Source organism: Carassius carassius, chromosome 9 (genome assembly GCF_963082965.1).
Source record: "Carassius carassius chromosome 9, fCarCar2.1, whole genome shotgun sequence".
Lineage (NCBI taxonomy): Eukaryota > Metazoa > Chordata > Actinopteri > Cypriniformes > Cyprinidae > Carassius > Carassius carassius.
Genome location: NC_081763.1, coordinates 27,764,713 through 27,783,287, shown reverse-complemented (window position 1 = coordinate 27,783,287; position 18,575 = coordinate 27,764,713). Strand labels below are relative to the sequence as shown.

The 18,575-nt window shown below is 35.4% G+C and overlaps 1 protein-coding gene across 1 annotated transcript in view; it reads right to left on the bottom strand.

Annotated features, from left to right (window-relative positions):
* Window positions 1–156: 156 nt before the first annotated feature.
* The window catches only part of LOC132149479 (cdc42 effector protein 4-like), a 28,052-nt gene continuing 9,633 nt past the window's right edge, over window positions 157–18,575 (bottom strand). Inside the window, exon 2 of the mRNA XM_059558754.1 lies at window positions 157–2,038. Within this exon, the coding sequence (XP_059414737.1) occupies window positions 857–1,864 (1,008 nt within the window). The 5' untranslated portion in view covers window positions 1,865–2,038 and the 3' untranslated portion in view covers window positions 157–856. The remainder of the gene's footprint in view (window positions 2,039–18,575) is intronic.

Here is an 18,575-nt window from a genome sequence, read left to right as displayed (position 1 = left end):
ATATGTAATCTATAGAATCTTTTATAATGCAACCCCAAGAATGTATATGATAAAACAGATCTTAGCATTTTAGATCATCTCGTAAGAGCTCTCTCCCAACATGACGTTACTTTAATGAGTGCTGATTTAAACTTTGAAAATATATAGGCCTAGTACCTTTATGCAGAGGGCCACTGAACAAATCAAACGATTTACTTTAATACGCTAGTGCTCTAATTCAAAATAACTATTATCTTTAGGCACCAAGTCATGGGCAGGGTCCCCACATCTTTTGATCAGTGAATTTACATGACCATTCCAGTTGCATATGATTACCAGATAAGGATTTTTTAAACAATTTTATAGAGAGCACAAAACAAATTTTTTCACGAATGAAGTGTTTTAAAGCTGAGAATAACATGAAAAAAATCAATGACCTTTACATTTATTTTAAAATCCCTGATATTTCTTGTTTACAACTCTGGGGACCCCGCATGGGACCTTGGGAGAATGGCTTAAAAATAGCATCTGCTTGCGCAAGTGTAGTTTACCGGTTCTGTGACGTATGTATCCCATATGCATGTCTTTTCTTTAGCAGATCAATTAGTGGAATTTGTGGCAGGTCCCTTTCGGACTGAACACATCCAGCTGTTCATCTTAGCATGGGTCAGTAGTGTGACAGATGGCTTTGGTGTCTGAGATAAAGCAGTCTCCCCAACTTATCTCTACAGGGACACAGGAACCTGAGGAATCTGTCCAGCTTTGACGTGCTTACATCTACACACCGTTTTTGCATTTCTCCTCTTTACACAATGTCAAATTCTAGTCTGAGATATTTAGCTCTCCTTCCCCAGAAAGGTTTACTGATTGTAGGGTTTCATACTCTGATCTCATCATCCTCATCTTCCATGAAGGAGGAGAAGGCTGGTTCATTGTCTGGGTTGCAGGTATTGTCGGTAACTCCAATATTTTCCTCATAAGGCTCACTGGTTGGTTTCTCCTCCACGGCGGCTGAACCTGAGCTGGAAACTGAGCAGCTGTCTAGGTGATGCAGGTTTTTGTGGTGTGGTTCTGGGGTGCTGGTGCCTTCACTCTGGATGTCCAAGTCAACAGAGCTTGGAGCCCTCACGGGACCCTCGCCAAGTGCAACTAACCCCTCTGGTTCCTCTTCTTTGACAACAACCTCCCTCGCTTCCTCATCTATTTCCACTCCTCCGTGGTTGCAGGGAAGAGGAGATGCACGTCCCTCACTGCTCTTGCCTTCTTCAAATCCCTGGTCATCGTCTTCCTTCTGCATGACCCCCAGGATTTCCCCCAGCATTGAGGGCCCAAGGTCAACATGGAATGACATCACAGATTCAGCTTTCTTCAATCTTCCCCCCTTGTAAGTTGGGGAAGGTCGCAGGTCTGTCAACACCCCAAAGTGCTTCTCATGGAGCTCCAGGTCCAATGCGTCAGCAGAGGCCCCATTAGAGGGGCTGGAGGTCAAGCTCCTGAGCACCCTCTCGTCTCCCTCCTGTCCTTCTTCATTGTTTAGAAAGGGCAAGGACATGGCATTCTTCACAAAGGTAGGTGACCCACTGGAAGGAAGGAGGGTATTGCCTTGCTGGTCTACTCTGGTGACGGACTGAGAGCGCTTGCTGCCCCGGAAGGTACGAGACAGCAGTCCCGGTTTCGGAGAGCGAGGATAGGTGTGTCCTTCTCGGGATGGCTCTCCAGATCGTGTGCTGAGGAAAGAGGTGTCTCCGAAAGCTTCCCCGCTGCGCCCTACATGCATGGTGTGCCGGAAGTCACCCAAGGGAGCGCTGATCATCTCAGTGGTGAGGTCCATACGAGCGCGCCGTTTGGTCTGAGACCCCGTCACCAGCTGCTTTAAGATGGGCATCTTTGTATGCACAACTCCCAAACCCAGTTCTACAATTCTTTTTTATCTGGTCGTGTGGTTTCACTAAAAGGGTTTTTTCTTTTAACGAGTCCTATAAGGTTCAACCAGATTCTGTTCAGCCCGATTCAGTCCAGTCTTGATGGCCGTCACTTCAGTTGCCAAATAGGAGGTAATCTATAATTGAGAACAAACAAGATCAAAATTAAATTCCATAGTTAACTGGAAATGACATCTAGACTCTAAGCAAAACCTCAATGCAAAGCCAAGAAGTTAATTATAGGGCTGGGTGCAAGATCAATATAGACAGAAGAAATTGGCAGTTCAGGCAGAACACAGGCTGGTTCAGGATGTCTTATCAATGCGTCTGGCCAGAGTGCCAGCAGAATCTGCAGTGTCATTTTTCCCTGAGCTGAACTGCAGTAGTGTTTTTGGCATTCGGATAAGGTAAGAGTCGGGATCCTTGTGGTCAGGCTGCAGGAGTTTCAATCATTAATAAGATATGCAGAGACTGACAAAATAACTTAGTGGAGAGTTTAACTACTTAGTGAAATACTTATGATGTCATGAGTAATATCCTTTTAGGATGAATTTTATGAAACCTGCCTCAAACTATATTTTAAGTCTTAAGTCGTTGGGGTATATTTTTAGCAATAGCCCCCAAAAAAACTGTATGGGTCAAAATGATAGATTTTTCTTTTATGCCAAATATCATTAGGATATTAAGTTAAGATCACATTCCATGAAGATATTTTGTACATTTCCTACTGTAAATATATCAAAACTTAATTTTTGAAAACTGACACTTAAGACTTGTTAATGATCCTATGTACAATCCGAAGAATACACAAGTACATAGTCACAGATTGTGAACAGCTGCCAATGATACTTAGTCTGCAATATCATCTCATCAAACACTACTGCTCTGCAGAGGAGATAATCTATACAGCTACTTCCTCTCGAATCAGCCATGACTGTATAAATGGCAGAGACAGGAACATGGTAAGCCGTGACCCTATTGATGGTTCGTGGCATTATTTCACACGATTCTAAACTTAACCTCTACTCGCTGAACTAACCAGATCACCAGGAACAACCACAATCAACATCAAATTAAGCATGAACAAATTTACACAAAGACAAACAAGTGCAAACCTCAAACTCAAAACACCACTACAAGGTTTGACGCTCTTAAACAAACCTCACTTTGAAAAGATAAAATGCTTACCCTCACCTGAGTCCTGTGGCATTATTTCCAAGTTTGTAAAGTAACACTAAGTGTGAGAGATGGGCCAAATGCTTGGCAGGCAACAAGTTCTTCCTGTCACCAATCTGCTGTAATTTTTTAAAAGAACAACAGCTAGAGCGAATTTCACTGAGGTGCCCAACCAACTCATGACCTCTTTCTGGCTGAATCCTCTTCTACCAGCTTTGTCTCTGCACTTCCTCATAAAGTCCTTACCTGCCTGTGTCTCTATAGCAACACCCCTTTGCACACAAACAGATGTTAGTGTTTCCTGTCAGCATAAATGCATTTTCCTCCTTTGAGCATTAACCAAGTTGTTGATCCCAAACTGTACTGTTCACTAATCAAAATATCTATCTGCATGGTCAATGTAAATTACATTTATCGATTAAATTAAAAACCTAAATTATCCACAATGATTATCAATTATGCACAACTTTAATGAATAGAATAGTATTATCACTCTCTTTTGCATTAAAGCTTAATTATACAGTGCAAATTACATACCATGTCTCAGAACCACTGAATATCAGAAATCAATGGTTAAATAAAAGATAATGAACATCTTCTATTGTGTCTTCTGTTAGAGACTGACTGAACACATGCAGCCAGCACCCTCCCTGAAGGCTAGAGAGAGAGCACGGATGAGGCTTAGCCAATGAGAGATGAAGCACTGTGGCTCTCCACAGCACACACCCATTTTCATGACATCATTTCATGGATGCTCAGAGCAGGGGATGACGAGCCCACCTGAAAACAAAGCAAGCCTTTGTACAGCATCCAAAATGATGCCCAGGAAAGCACAATATATTGGTGACAAATGTCAATATTAGTACAGTTTCTGCTGTACTTTAATCAATTTTGATTCTTTACTATTACATTTAGCCATTTAACACTGATATATGAAGAATTTCATAATTCAAAAACTATATATATATCTGCTGTTGCCAGGCTTGTAGACTGGTACAGAAGCTAAAAATACAATTAAAAGAGAGAACAAAAAATTATTTCAATCTAAATCATGTCAATTATAACAGGTGTAAACAAGAACACAGCATATATTTATCATAATAATAATAATAATAATAATTAAAGCTGCAAGCAGCATTTACCGGGGTTCAAGCATTTAAGGCCTCTGAGGTAGTCACAGTCAGACACATGCACTGAAATTAAATGATCAAACTAGTTTTTCAGAGTTTAGATGTCATTTTCAGGTTTCACTGTAATCATAATGTGGCAAACATTTAAAAACTGATATATATGTATAAACAAAATGGAAAACTTTAACTCAATGAGATTTATAATTTTGTAACAGTGTTTTTTGATTGTTTAGGCATGAATTAATAAATCCTTTCAACAGTACTGTTTAACTTAGCTGAATGAGCCCATTATTGGTCTTCCGCTGCCATCGAGTGGTTATAAATTGCATTTACTCAAACAACAATGTGTTTTTAAAAATAAATGTTATAGTGTTATTTTTTTGCCCAATCTCTCTTAAATTTTGCATGCTTGTTTAGAATGAAATTATGCATCATTTTACACAGTTTTGATCATTTGTGGGCTTTCTGTTTGTATTAATAGGCCTTTGTGTGCACTATGACAAGAACATATTGTAAAATTACTGGTTTATAGTTGTCCAAATGCAATTGTTCAACATGTTTTTGATAATTATTGACCTTCAGAGTCTAGAGAATTGTACTTCAGTGGTTTTATTTATTTTCAGCTTAAAGCCTTGGACTAATTTGCCAAAGTAACTTTTTAAACTAATCTTGAATATTTAATTAACAGCTTTATTGACAACATTGGTCCCAAAGGCAAAGTTGTTCAGAATGAGGAGATCTATCATATGATATGAAGATCTAGCGTTTGTGTGAATATATGAGCATTTTCAAACAATTTGAGGCCCTTTACCATATAAATCTTGTGTTTTGAGACCTTTTCTACTGTTATAGCGCCACCTATGGTCCGATCTCTATGAAACTTTGCATGCTTGTTAAGAGTCACCTGTTACATGTTTTCACCAAGTTTCATAAAGTTTTGAGTTTTCGTTTAGGTTTTATAGGCTTTTGGGTATTTTGGTCACGCCCCTTTTCTATATTAGCCTGTTATAGCTAACCAAAGGACAAAATTAAATTTTTTTTTCATAATTATTGATCTAGAGAGTCCAGAGAATATTACTGCAGTGGTTTGGTTCCGATCTGGCTAAAAACCTAAGACTAGTTCGCAAAAGTAGGTTTTTAACATATTCTTGAATAATTAATGAACGGTTTGATTGACATCTTCGCTCCCAGAGGCAAAGTTGTTCAGAATGAGGAGATCTATCATATGATCTAGTGTTTGTGTGAATATATGAGCATTTTCAACCAATTTGAGGCCATTTACCATATAAATCTTGTGTTTTTGAGACCTTTTATACTGTTATAGCGCCACCTATGGCCCGATCTCCATGAAACTTTGCAAGATTGTTCAGAGACATCTGCTACATGTTTTCTCCAAGTTTCGTAAAGTTTTGAGTTTCTGTTGAGGTTTTATAGGCTTTTGTTTGTATGTGACCACGCCCCTTTTAATTAATGACCTGGTTACAGCTAACCAAAGGACAAAATTCAACATTTTTTTGATAATTATTGATCTGGAGCGTCCAGAGAATGTTACTGCAGTGGTTTGGTTCTGATTGGGTGAAAAACCTAGGACTAGTTCGCAAAAGTAGGTTTTTAACATATTTGTGAATAATTAATGAACGATTTGATTGACAGCCATAGTTCTTGAGGCAAAGTTGTGCATAATGAGGAGATATATCAAATGATATGCATATTGTGTGAATCTGTGTTACACCACGTGATTACTGAGCCAAAAAATCTCATTAGCGCCAACTAGTGGCCGATTTCTTTCAAAATTCTTACAGACCTTAAGGTTCATGAGTCGAACGTACCCAGCGAGTTTCGTTCCGATCAACTTCCGTTAACCCCTTCAAATAGGTGCTTAAAATTGTTTGGCCAATGGCGGCCATGTTTTTTTAGATATGCAAATGTCCTCATAAGTACTTGTGCCCCTTCAGACCAAGACACTGCATACCAATTTTCAAGTCGATCGAGCCAACGGCTGCCTAGTTATAGCCATTTATGTGTTTTTTCTATCTTAGAGCGCCCCCAAGTGGCAGAGATGCGCAATTTTTTTTATTTGACCAAAGATTCAGCTCATACATATGTGTACCAAGTTTGGTGAAGATATCTCATTTCGTTCAAGAGTTATAGTCAAAATAACATTTGGCTAATGTTAGCATAGACGCTTTTTGGTGTGCTGTTTCGCGTAAGAATCGAAATTTCAACTTATTTTTGATAATTATTGATATTGAGTGTCCAGGGAATATTTCTGCAGTGGTTTGGTTCCGATTGGTTGAAAATCCTAGGACTAGTTCGCAAAAGTGGGTTTGAGCTTTAGGTCCATTTTACGGAAAAACGGTGCGTCGTAGAGTAAAAAAAGGCGCAAAACAATTTTTTTCGTACTTACCCAAGGATCACAACGATGCATAGTTTTTGAGTCTACGTCAAGCGGTTTACGATCTATGGCCAAAAATGTCTGAAAATTTTGTTTTTTGCGCTGTAGCGCCCCCCTTTGGCCGATTGGGCTGAGACTTTGATAGGTTCTCCCCAAATTGAGCTCTACAATCTGGCCAAATTTCAAGTCTCTAGGCCTTACGGTTTGGGCTGCACGTTCAGTTTTAGGGGAGAATAATAATAATAATAATAATAATAATAAAAATCCTAACAAAAACAATAGGGTTTCAGCACTTCGTGCTTGAACCCCTAAATAATAATAATAATAATAATAAAAATCCTAACAAAAACAATAGGGTTTCAGCACTTCGTGCTTGAACCCCTTATAATAATAATAATAATAATAATAATAATTAAAGCTGCAAGCAGCATTTACCGGGGTTCAAGCATTTAAGGCCTCTGAGGTAGTCACAGTCAGACACATGCACTGAAATTAAATGATTAAACTAGTTTTTCAGAGTTTAGATGTCATTTTCAGGTTTCACTGTAATCATAATGTGGCAAACATTTAAAAACTGATATATATGTATAAACAAAATGGAAAACTTTAACTCAATGAGATTTAAAAATTTTTAACTGTGTTTTTTGATTGTTTAGGCATGAATTAATGAATCCTTTCAACAGTACTGTTTAACTTAGCTGAATGAGCCCATTATTGGTCTTCCGCTGCCATCTAGTGGTTATAAATTGCATTTACTCAAACAACAATGTGTTTTTAAACATAACTGTTATAGTGTTGTTATTTTTTTTTTTTTGCCAAATCTCTCTTAAATTTTGCATGCTTGTTTAGAATGAAATTATGCATTATTTTACAGTTTTGATAATTTGTGGGCTTTCTTGTTTGTATTAATAGGCCTTTTTGTACACTATGCAAATAACATATTATAAAATTAATGGTTTATAGTTGTCCAAATGCAATTGTTCAACATGTTTTTGATTATTATTGACCTTCAGAGTCTAGAGAATTGTACTTCAGTGGTGTTATTGATTTTCAGCTTAAACCCTATCACTAGTTTGCCAAAGTAACTTTTTAAAATAATCTTGAATATTTAATTAACAGCTTTATTGACAACATTGGTCCCAGAGGCAAAGTTGTTCAGAATGAGGAGATCTATCATATGATATGAAGATCTAGTGTTTTTGAGTGAATATATGAGCATTTTCAAACAATTTGAGGGCATTTACCATATAAATCTTGTGTTTTGAGACCTTTCCTACTGTTATAGCGCCACCTGTGGTCCGATCTTCATGAAACTTTGCATGCTTGTTAAGAGTCACCTGTTACATGATTTCACCAAGTTTCATAAAGTTTTGAGTTTTCGTTTAGGTTTTATAGGCTTTGGGGTGTGTTTGGCCACACCCCTTTTCTAAATTACCCCTTTAAAGCCAACCAAAGTACAAAATTCAACATTTTTTTGATAATTATTTATCTAGAGAGTCCACAGAATATTACTGCAGTGGTTTGGTTCCAATCGGACAAAAAACCTAGGACTAGTTCGTAAAAGTAGCTTTTTAACATATTTGTGAATAACAATTGAACGATTTGATTGAAAGCAATGGTTCTTGAGGCAAAGTTGTGCATTATGAGGAGATCTATCAAATGATATGCATATTGTGTTGATATGTGAAACACCACGTGATTACAGAGCCATAAAACTCGTTAGCGCCAACTAGTGGACGATTTCTTTCAAAATTCTTACAGACCTTAAGGTTCATGAGTCGAACGTACTCAGCGAGTTTCGTTCCGATCAACATCTGTTAACCCTTTCAAATAGGTGCCTAAAATTTTTTGGCCAATGGCGGCCATGTTTTTTGAGATATGCAAATGTCCTCATAGGTACTTGTGCCCCTTCAGACCAAGACACTGCATACCAGTTTTCAAGTCGATCGAGCCAACGGTTGCCTAGTTATAGCCGTTTATGTGTTTTTTCTTTTTATAGCGCCCCCAAGTGGCAGAGGTCTGCAATTTTTTTTATTTGACCAAAGTTTTAGCTCATAAAAATGTTCAGCAAGTTTGGTTACGATATCTCATTTCATTCATGAGTTATAGCCTGTTGCGTAAAATTGGTCCTCGACTTTCGAACATTTTGGCATCCCATTACGACAGTGAGTCGAAATTTCTACTTTTTTTTGATAATTATTGATATTCACTGGCCAGAGAACATTTCTGCAGTGGTTTGGTTCAGATTGGGCGAAAAACCTAGGACTAGTTCGCAAAAGTAGGTTTTGGACATACGTCAAATTTGCGAAAAAACGAGGCCTCCTAGACCCAAAATCAGAGTGACCGTTTTTCATTTCGCATGACCCAAGGATTCCAGAAATGTTAAATTTTTGGCTCTATCACAAGCGCTTTAGGAGCTATTAGCTAAAACGCATTTTCGATCACTGTAGCGCCCCCTATTGGCCAATTGGGCTGAGACTTTGATAGGTTCTCCCCAAATTGAGCTCTATCATCTGACCAAGTTTCAAGTCTCTAGGCCTTACGGTTTGGGCTGCACGTTCAGTTTTAGGGGAGAAGAATAATAATAATAATAATAAAAATCCTAACAAAAACAATAGGGTTTCAGCACTGCGTGCTTGAACCCCTAATAATAATAATAATAACATGCCCTACTGTTCAAAAGTTTGGGGTCAGTAAAATGTTTTGATGTCTTATGCAAAATCTAGCATACAAGGCTGCATTTACTTGATCAAAAATACAGTAAAAACTGTAATATTGTAAAATATTATTACAATTTAAAATAACTGTATTCTAGTTGAATTTATTTGAATATATTATTTATTCCTGTGATGACAAAGCTGAATTTTCAGCAGCATTACTCCAGTCTTCAGTGATCATCTTCAGAAATCATTCTGTTGATTTGATGACACATTTATCATTATTATTATTATTTGTGCTGCTTAATATTTTTTTGGTAACATGCTTGATTTTTTTCAGGATTCTATGATGAAAAGAAATAAAAATAGAAAAAGGCATTCATTTGAAACAGGAAAAAAAAGATTTTTTGTAACAATATAAAATCTTTACCATCACTTTTTTTTTTTAGAAAAAAGCTCCCAGTAGTGTATGAACTATCCTAGAAGTCATTTAATTTTTTTGTAAATATATTGATTATAACCAACTAACTACCTAAATAAACATGTATCTAATAGTCCAAACTCATAAGCGCAGGTAAAGGGTGCTAGCTATAGTATGTTACCACTTACCACTTGTGCATTGGTTCAGACCACTGCCGTTGCAACTGCTTAGCTTCTGCTTAAAGTTGTTGTTTTATAAAGTCAGCTACAATGTTTTTCACCCACTACAACTAAAAAAATGAAATACTTTAAATATAATTTCCCAAAAAAGGAGCAGAGGTTGTTTTAGTCCACTACCACTAATTTGAAAATCTTAAAAAAAAATTCTACATTAAAATATGGATAACAAATTGTTTCTCATAAAATGTCCAAAAAGGGGACAGCAAGTGATCAATATACAAAATGATTCAGTTAGTGACAAATTACAATACAGAACAACAGTTCACAGCATTCTGGACGAAGACAGCAGTGTTTATATGAGATGCTGCTGCTGCTGGGTGACATGAGCTGGAAGAAAAACAAGCAGTAGATGAAAGATGTAAAGCCCGAAATCCATCTAGACACACAGCATTTCTGTCCTGCCCCACATACTACACCAAGTATACATACTACACACACAAACACAAACACTAACACTAGGGTAGGCTCAATACCATATTTTGGCTTTGGTACGATACCAGAATGTAATTCCTCAGTATCGATCCTAAATTGATACCATAGGTAGCAAATAACCAGCCTCAGAAAAATACGTTAAATGAAGAAAAAAGGTGGGAAAAAAAGTGAAGGATCATCAGTATTTATTCGTTTTGGTTACTGTTAGGTATGTGTTTAATGCATTAAGTGTAATGTTAACATACTAAAAAATTATTGGTAGCTTAAATTTATCAATTATAAATAATCTGTACTGTATTGTATGTGTTTGTTGTTTTGTTCTTATGTTTATCTGTGATTATGATTACCTGCCATGGGACAGCGGATGAAAACTAGCCATCGGCTAGTTCGGTACAATGCATTTAATGGAAACATTTATGTTAAAATTGTACATGGTCCCTTTTCAAATAAATTTGAATAATAATCATCATCATCATCATCAAACTACATTAATAAGTGCTGTAATACTGTTAATGAATTATAACAATTTATTATTATTTTTTTTAAGTGTTATTCTGACAGTCAAAGTAATATTCAAAATCACATTATTATTTCTCTCTCCCTCAGATAGTTTTCAGATTTCAGACTCTGACAGGCAAAGACTATCTCTCTCTCTCGGCTGCTTCATGTTAGCGATCGGCAGGCAATGTGGCAGAAACATTCCCTTTATATTATTGATACTTAAATTAATATAGCAAAAATATTCATTTGATCTCATTCAAATTAAAATAATATTTGATTGTTTGAAATGCAAGTGCAAATATTATGTGACCAAAATTTAACTCAAAACACGAGCTTTCGTGTTTACTACACCACATCTTATGTTCGTGCATTGATCAGTTGTGAATAAAAGTTAAAATTAAGTCTGAATTTATGAATGATCACTAACCTGTCGATCTCTTAATTCTCGTTAAAAATCAGGATGAGCAGAGCATGCGACAAATGCTTAGCAAGATTTGATGTGTTACCTCTTGTGGTCAGTTCGTTCACCTCCATCATCTTTTGTATGCAATGTAATGCTATATTTCAGTTGTACGGTTGTCTGTATTTATTAGTTTCGCGCACATTAATAGAGTTTCATCTGTTTGATCAATGGCATTGTTCTTGAAGTTTACCGGTTTCGCATCAATTTGGGAAGCACTGGAACAGCAGCGTATGAAATACCGAATTGAGCAAAATTATGATATCGTACTGTTTGAAATATAATTGATATCGGTATTCTTCCCAGTACCGGTATAATCGTGCATCCCTAACACACACACACACACACACACACACACAGTCTAACTAAACTAAGCAAGCTCAATTTTTTGTATTATTACATTAAATGTATTGAATTACTGACATGAAACATATTCATTGTCGAAGTATTCACTTAGCCACAATTTGTGTACTTGAATAAAGTATGTTTCTGGCACAACACTTCTACACAGACACACTGTAATCACTAATCTTAATTTATTCAAAAGCTACCATGTTCTGTTAGCATATAGGCTGTTGGGGGACGTCTAACAACCTTCAGCTAACAGTGATCCATGTACATCTCTGCCTCCAGACCAGAAGCGGTTGATATATGGGTCCACTTTATTTATAGACGTGTAAATATGAAGTAAGAACCGAGAGCATGGGAAGGCAGCGTGGGAAACAACAGGCCTCTGAAGGGGTGAGTGACTTTCCAAATACCCTTCTACCAATCTGTCTGTGATCGTAACACAGTACATAGGGAGCAGTTGGACTTCCTCTGTACAGACATAACACACCTCCCTGTCTCCCACTATACACTCCTCCTTTTCTACATCCCTGCGACCCTACACATACTAACCTCTGACCCCGTGTGTGAGTGTAGGAGGTTTAGTAAATCTCATAGAAAAACATACATATACATCAGACACACGCATAATGCACTTGGGGTGGCTTCGGTTTCACAAGCATCTCAGAGCGAGCCACAAATTCCGACTTTGAAAGTCTGAATACTGCATCAAATGCAACCCCAATGTTTCCCCCCATCCAAATAAAAAATAAAGAAGAATATAATATAGAAAAATATAATATATATAATATTTTTTGGCTAGTGTAGGTTTAGTATACAACAATATCAAATATCATATTAATTTATTGTTCTACATAGGGCTTGTGTAGGGTTGTATATAATATAATATAATATAATATAATATAATATAATATAATATAATATAATATAATATAATATAATATAATATAATATAATATAATATAATATAATATAATATAATATAATATAATATAATATAATATAATATAATATAATATAATAAATAATGGGTTTGTCCTATGCAGGATTGTAGGTATAATATAACATATAATATTTTTGTCCAACGTTGAGTCGTGGATATACATATAATATATTATAATTAACATCACATAACATAAAACATAACATTCAGTCTATTTGGGGGTCAGGTTGCCTTTAGTTGTGCAGAAATTACACACTTTTACACATCTTTAAACGTGAAATATGTGTAAGTATTTGTCTCATTTAATGCCAACATTAAGACAGTGAAACATGCTGTTTAAGGATGAAGCACATTGGCGTGTCACATGCACTTCAAGTTGTCTTTGGTCTTTGCAGTGGATGAACAGAAAGCCCACTCTTTGCGAACAAGCATCTCTGTGTGAATCAAACAAAAGTGCTGAGTGCATCCTAGCACTCAGACAGAGAATGATCTGTGGAAGATTTTCTTCGCCTCCCTGAGCAGAGTTGCCCAGAGCCAGTGAGCAGTCTTCTTTTATTACACATCTTAACCATAAATAATTGATCACATGCATTCTGCTTCATACCAGAAACTTCAAATCAGCTAATAAAAAGACTGCAGCTGAAGCATAAAAAGATGCCTTTTAGCTTTAATTCCTTTGAAAAGCCTGCAACTTGAAAAAGTTATTTCCTTGATCCATCTTACAGTAGCAAACTGAATGAACTACAATCCACTTAATTCTTCAAATATTGAGTGAATAGGTTTCTAGGAGCAAGTAGTGATTCCTACTGGACATAAACCTGTCAGCAGCGGTGTGATGTGATGTGATGAGGTGTGTGTATCCAGCTGGGACAGATCCGACTGTCAGGGTCAGTTAGGAGCCAATGACCTTGATAGAGGTCCTCATGACCCCAGGGCCGCACAGACAGAGACTCATGCAGTAACATTACCACAGATCTTTAAACAAAAGGGGACACAAGACTGGTAAAGAAACTAATAGTTACATGTTTGAGCTGTCAGTTATACTGTAATTCTACAATTAAGTACCGAACAACATTACTTAAATGCATGCAAGGTTAGGATTAGATTTTGCTTTGGTGTTAGTTTAGTTGTACAGTTTTGTTAGAGCTGCTGCCATACAGCAGAATTTGACCTGATTTATTTACTTGTAATTATTCATAAATACTGTTATTACTATAGCAAATGCATGTAACTTGTAACAAGAACACTATAAAGTATAGTGTTACCAAACTAATTATATACAAACCCTACTGAAATTTGTATTAAAGACCTATTTGCATCAAAGAAAAAAAAAAAACACCCAAGATGATGGTACAATATCAACCAGGATTATTATAGGATATCCAGTGTTATTTTAACTAACTAACTAAAAAAAAAAAAAAAACTAAGTCGAAACAAGGCAGCATTTCAAATATTTATTAAAATACTACATTTACTAACTCTAAAACGGCATTTAGAAATAATATAAGAAATAATAATATTAATAATAATAATAATAATAATAATAACAAAATCAGATAAAATTTACAATGAAAACTAAAAGCTAATTTAAAATATTAAGAAACACTATAATGGTATATATAGCAAAACAGCAAAGTGTATACACTGAATACAATGTAAAACACAATGCATAAAAACATTACTAAATGAATAAATGTAAAACCCATCTGAAAAAAAAATTCCATAAAATACTCTCACTTTAAAGCAAGATTTCACACTGAAGATTACAAAAAATAAAACACACAAAGGTATTATGTGTCCTATTTTCATGCCCTGTGATGTGAACAGGCCTTTAAAGAGAGTGTGAAAAATGTCAACCTCTGACCGGATTTTTTTTATAGAAGCACGACTACGTATGTTGATATAGGTATCATCCGGTCCTGAAACATCTTACATCGGCGTAACCAGAAATAGCCTAAATATTTGATCTGGAGAGCAGACATTAAGCAGAGCTGATTCAATTACCCACAATGCTCTCTCTTCTCAGCCCATTTGTCCACCCAGATACTGATAACCCTAAAAACCAAATCAGGCCAGCTCTGAAAAGCCAGCTGATCAAGCAGTGTTGCACAAACAGGCCTCAGATAATGCTTCAAGCCTGTCATTATTCATGGAGATCTGAAGCTGCATGCTGAAAGGATGAGGGGAAGGGCGAGTAAATATTATTCACCTGAGATAAGATAATCTTCACACAATGGTCCCTCGATAACTTCTCTTCCTCCCGTCACACGATACGTAACACCTCGGCGTGCCGCCTCCTTCCATGAGGTGTCATCTGCATTTGCTCACAAAAGGCTACTGGGCTGAATGTGGCACACAGAGCCAAACATGCATGACAATAGTCAGGATGGGGCTTTCAAACAGACCAGTCAAAAGGTTAAAGCCGGCGTTATCTTGGGTGTCAATATCTTGATTGCTTTGTGTTGATTTAGATGTAACCATCTTGACTACAAACAAAAATGGAGCCTCACCTTGCCACCCAACATTATAAATGTATTACAGTCAGATCTAGGTTGTGAGAATGAGGGCAGTTTTTAATGACCTGTTTAAAATGACAAATCAAATGAATATGCAAAATATGCAACAAACTTTATTAAAGCATATTATCTTTTCAACTGAAAAGATAATTAATTTACATTTATTATAATTTAGCCACTTTTTATATTTATTAGCATTATTTTTTTTATTTAATAGATTAAAAAAAAATAATCCCATGCATTTTTCAAAAAAAAGAGAAAATTTCTCGTTTATTTTTATATTCAATACACTTTCATGTTTATATTTTCATTTCTAACCATTTATTTTTCCATGTTCATTTATTCTTCTACTTTTTATATTTACATTTATTTAATATATTTTTTTTCTTATTAATTTTTCACGTTTATTTCTTGTTTTGATATTTACATGTATTTTTTATATTTAATACATTTTCATACTGTATTTATGTATACTTTTATTTCTTGTTTATTTGTACATTTATATTTTTATCTCTTCTTTTATTTACATTTATTTGTATATTTTACTTTTTTTGTTCTTATATTTACAATACATTCTCACATTCATTTATATTTTTACTTCTGTTTTCTTGCTTATTTATTTTATATTTACATTCTTACATTTACATTTTTAGATTTCCTTTCATTTATTTGTAAATTTATTTTTAGATATTTTCATATAACTATAATTATATTTCTTTCATCCTTTGTCCCCGGTCTCCCCAAATCCATTATCTTTAATTTTAATGTGTGTTTTTTTTTTAAAGGTCGGGAGAAAACAAGTACTTGATATAAAGGTACAATACTAAAATAACCATGCAAAGATTTTCACTGAATAACTATATAACTAAAGAACAATAAAGCCATGCACAGGTCTACAGGATTTTTCACACAGTGGAAATGTTGGCGTTTACACACACAATATCTATTGTTATTGGCAGGAACAATCAAATCAGCACATCTATATTCATTCTGCTCCAAAGCAAAATATTTGCAAAGCTGTATATTTTTGAGAGGACAGCCCAGATACTGCCCCCAAAACACCGGCAGACAGATGACATCAAGACAAACACACAGCTAAAACTCCTCATATACACGGCTGTATCCTCATATAGCTCTACTATCCGGCATAAACCACTTACTCAGACAGGAACTGACCATCTGAGAGACTTGTAAAAAGCAAACCACAGTTTGTTTTGTATTTGCTTGCAGTTTGAGGCCAAGTTAATCTAAAATAGACGAGACCTTAATGACAGACAAGTGTGGGGAAACAATAATTCAAATAATGGGGTTTCAGTTTCCATTAAGTGTTTAGTTGCTACTAAGTAAGTATCTTTTAAAATTTAGATTTCATTAACCTTGAAAACTTTGCTAAGTCCTATTGGTTCCTCCTTAAAAGTGGTAATTGTATCAATTCTGTAAACTCAATTTGCATTTATATGCATTGCTTAAATATCAATGTTTAGTTTGCCAAACGCATCAGACAGCCAGTGAACAGACTGTGACTAATGATGGAGAAAAAGTCAAGTAATTAAAGTAATGGAATTAAAGGTAGTGTTAATGTATCTATACACACAGGACGATAACTATAACAGTTACAATAAGCCTTCTAATTCTATGAAAATAGAACAATTTCATTGGAATCACTTTAAGAACATATTTTTTCCCCATCTGATGAATGATAAAAACATTGAGAGCCAATCAGAACCAATCTTGCTTTAAAGTGTTGGAACATTTAAAGTGGCAGGCAACAAAACTGCTGCATGGGCTTACGATGAACAGAATGTTATCATCTGTCGGTATAAACACTAATAGAGTTGTTCAAGTTAGCTTTATAGTTATTGTTCTTAGTGTGAACTGCCCCCAAATCATCATAAAATGGCGCTTAAACAATAAGTCATTAAACTTAAGGGGCTGGGAGTAAAAGAATGAATGAATAAATGAATATTGACTTAACCCATGAACAGCTCTTTAAAATCAGTACATCAATTCTGAATTATCAAGTGAAATACAGTTGATTCTGGTGCAGTGACAGAGACAGAAAAGTGAGTGAAGTGACATTTAGCCAAGTATGGTGACTAGGGCTGTGAATCTTTGGCAAGGCAGCGATTCGATTCGATTACGATTCATAGGTTTTCGATTCGATTCAAGAACGAATTTTGCAAATTTAGAACGATTCAATTCGATTCGATTCACAATTCGATTCGATTATAACGATTCGATTCTGCATTCTTTCAGTGCATTCACGGGATTATTTAAATGCTTCTACTAAATTCTTTAAATGCTTAGTCAGGGGGCAAATTACAGTAGCATTTATGGTTAGAGAACCATAGGTAAAAAAAAAAAAAAACCTTTTGTCCATTGTTAAATGCTAGTTTAATGATGCGACATGGCATACGTAAAAATGTATGTAAGCCAAGTTTTTAAAAAAGAGCTTAAAGAGTATTATGTATAAGCTAACATTTTGTCACACCAGGGGCGTAGCCATAATTTCAGAAGTGACAGAAATGTCAAATACAATCATTTTATGTATGTAGCCTATATAATAATAATAATAATAATAATAATAATAATAATAATAATAATAATAATTATTATTATTATTATTTTATTTTAATTTTTTTACAAGGATTTATCTTCTTTTTTAATTACTTTTAATTAGCTGTAATAAATCAAATACACTGCTGGACAATAATCAATCATTTGTAATCGATATTTTTTTCATAATGGCAGTTTTATGATTGTTTTATATACTAGGCTACATTTAATTATCAATTATTTAAATTTTCTGCACAGAATAAGGTAGAAAATATACTTTATAGTTTCTGTACTGTAATAAATGTCAATTAGCACTGCATCATTCATAAATTGTTTGTGTTTTTTTTTTTGTTTCATCAGTTCATTCTGCTTTTATTCAGTTTGGCTGCAGATATAGCCTGGCACGTCTATGAGAGCGAGATCGCTTCTCTTTCAGTGTGTAAACGTCTTCATCTCTATTTAACTTTTCCTCTCCATCAGCGAATGATTCTGAGAGAAAACGTGCCAGATGTCTGCTTGCTAATGAAACAAACGCTACTTTCATGCATCTGATTATCAGATAAATCTCGCGCTCTTATTTCAAGGTCGTTGTTGCTGTGTTTAATTTTAAAAGTTTCCTTCGTATATTCGGTTCATCCGCATTGTTTAAAAACATTTATCATTCAATGGATCTGTGCGTATGATTTAGACACTTACATTTCTGCTCCGTCCATGCAATAAACACAGCTGTCGACGGCTCCGGTAACTCCGTGGGTAAGATGCAGAGAGCCATTGACAAACTACAGAAAAGTTAGCATTACTGGCCACGAGTCCTATAAATCACACGTCAGCAGCGTCAGAGACGAACGGAGCGCGAGCGCAATCCTGTGACAGTCTCAGGCGGTAAACAGTGGAGCGCGT